This window comes from Sinocyclocheilus rhinocerous, unplaced genomic scaffold, assembly GCF_001515625.1.
Source record: "Sinocyclocheilus rhinocerous isolate Xijiao unplaced genomic scaffold, SAMN03320098_v1.1 scaffold3081, whole genome shotgun sequence".
Classification (NCBI taxonomy): domain Eukaryota; kingdom Metazoa; phylum Chordata; class Actinopteri; order Cypriniformes; family Cyprinidae; genus Sinocyclocheilus; species Sinocyclocheilus rhinocerous.
This window is the reverse complement of record NW_015666530.1, coordinates 412,912-415,228: the sequence shown is the minus strand read 5'-3', so window position 1 is coordinate 415,228 and position 2,317 is coordinate 412,912. Positions and strand designations below refer to the sequence as shown.

At 42.0% G+C, this 2,317-nt stretch overlaps 1 protein-coding gene across 1 annotated transcript in view; it reads right to left on the bottom strand.

The window, feature by feature from the left end:
- The window catches only part of LOC107732462 (soluble guanylate cyclase 88E-like), a 12,365-nt gene continuing 10,048 nt past the window's right edge, over positions 1-2,317 (bottom strand). Inside the window, exons 15-16 of the mRNA XM_016543801.1 lie at positions 822-940; positions 1-371 (exon numbers count right to left, since the gene is read on the bottom strand). Of these exons, the coding sequence (XP_016399287.1) occupies positions 8-371; positions 822-940 (483 nt within the window). The 3' untranslated portion in view covers positions 1-7. The remainder of the gene's footprint in view (positions 372-821; positions 941-2,317) is intronic.

The following is a 2,317-nucleotide window of genomic DNA, read 5'->3' as shown; positions in this document are numbered from 1 at the left end:
TGGCTATTCACAGCAGATAGCAGGCTGTGCTTCGCATAGGGAGGTTAGCTGGTAATCTTGAGTACTGGTTTCTGAAACTGTGCTTTTTGTCGTTTAGCTCTGGAGCTGCATTCTCATGGCTGCCAGCAGGGGGAGTGCTTTCCTGCGCATTAACAGAAGCGTTCTCTGCCTTCCCTCCTTTGCTATTCTTTGTCTTTTTAACCTTTTCTTTGTCCTGGGACTCATTGGTGAATGTGTTTGGGTCTGTAGCGCCCTCTAGTGCTGGCAGGGTGTCAGGGGGCAAGTCAGTGGGAGTGGGTTTGCCCTCAGCCTGCTCCTCATTGGGGGTGTTCATGTTTGATGGGGAATGTTTGCTGTTGGTGCTCGTGGAACTAAGGAGAAAAGGCATTGAAGATGGAAGAAGACAGAAGCACAACTGTTAAGACTATTTATTCGGATTTTTTTCTGGAGAACATAAAAAAACATGATGGATTGAAAAGTGCAAGGTTGTGGCCTGCTCAAATGATTGGCAGGTAAGTCATATTATCATGTTTCAGGCATCAAAATAGTTCATTTTAAACTGCAGAAAATTTTAAATGCGCATTTATGTTAGGCCATCATATATTAAGTGCTTGCTAAGAAGACCTGCATATGTTGTGTTTTGTATTTGTTGGTATGCTAGTGCTCCCAGTAGGCCTTTTGGACTAGCAAAAGTTCCTTAGTCAACTAAGCTTGTCAACCAGTTTTACCAGTTATTTTTTGTCTACCTGTTAGAATTCTGGTCTTTTCAGCTGGGTGGATCACATAGTGTTGCGTTTTGAGTTGTGTTTTTCCAAACTCACCCATTTGAGCTTCTGTCTTCTGAGTCTTTCTGCTCATTGCTGTATCTGAGCTCTGCTGGGGTCTTAAATGAGAGATCTCTCTTTCCCTTCAGCCAGTATGTCTTCATATAACCTTTACCCTTAATCAACAGGGATTAGAGTTGATTTCACACCAATTTAAGATGTTATTTGTTTGCAGTATGAGTCATATAAAGTCATACTCATTTCCCCCCCTTCATTTGAAAAGTTTTACACTGAGAAATGAATAGTACTTTTTGAAATATGCTTAAGGGATGCTCATTTCGGTTAATTTTCCAGACCGACAACCGCCGCTTGTTATATGAACATAAACCGTTAACTGATAAGATTTGAATATTAAATTAGTATTAAATAAATAACAGAATGGACGAGTGTCTGTGACCCAATAAAAATACACCTGCACTGCTTCTGAGAACAAAGAAAAAAGAATAAAAATAATATAAATAAAAATAATAAAATAGGCCTACACAAAATATTTTTCACTTAAATAATTAACAAATTAAGATGACAAAACGAAAACACACACTGAATCCTTATATATGCTTTGAAGAGCCGCATGTTTTTCATCTGACATAAAAATAAATAACAGGCCTACCTCAGAGCACAACTTGTCTAGTTTTTATTTTTAAAAATTAACATGTCGACTTGCTGTGGGGCATAGTCTGGAGCGCAGACTGTTCCGTGACAGAAAATACCGGTTTCTGCAGTGTTGAGCATTGTAGACAAATACATTTTTATGATTGCTCAGATTTCTAACGTAACCTTGGTTCCCTGAGTTAAGGGAAGGAGTGTTGTGTCGCTGACGCTTATGGGGAAACTACTGTTTACTCTGATACTGAAACCTGATTTGTTCACGTTCGTGTAACTGCACGAACCAATGGCGCTTCAACCCGCCAAAAGGGGAGGAGCCGACTGCTATGTAAGCATAAGCCAATAATGAGACCCAAGCCGCTTAGACTGAAGACTACATAACATAACCCTCTCCACTTACAAAGGGGATTAGGTAGAATTAAGTGGACAAGATCCGTGCCTTCAAGGCAGGGATGTCCAAGTTATAAAATCTAGTGAAGGTAGACGGTGAAGACCAGCTGGTGGCCACACAAATATCACCAATAGAAATCCTGCTGGGTGTGGCATTCCTCTGGTGGAGTGGGCCCTCACACCTATAGGACACTGCAAGCCCACTGAGGTGTAAGCCAGGACTATAGCGCGGCCTCCGAAGCATACAAAGAGCTCATCTGAGTGCCTACATGGGAGAGCCCGAACTGGGCAGAGTGGATTAGGACCTTGCTCACCTTCTGAATTGGGGAGCGCTAGGAGGGGGATGACTTGTGCTCTGAACAGAGTGGAAAGCACTTTTGGCACATAGCCGTAGGGCTGCACGATTAATCGAATGCGATTGTCATGCGCATTTTGTTAGTAAAGCCGGTTCTGTAATCAGCAGGAAATCACGTGCTTTCAGATGGAGCCGAATTTAC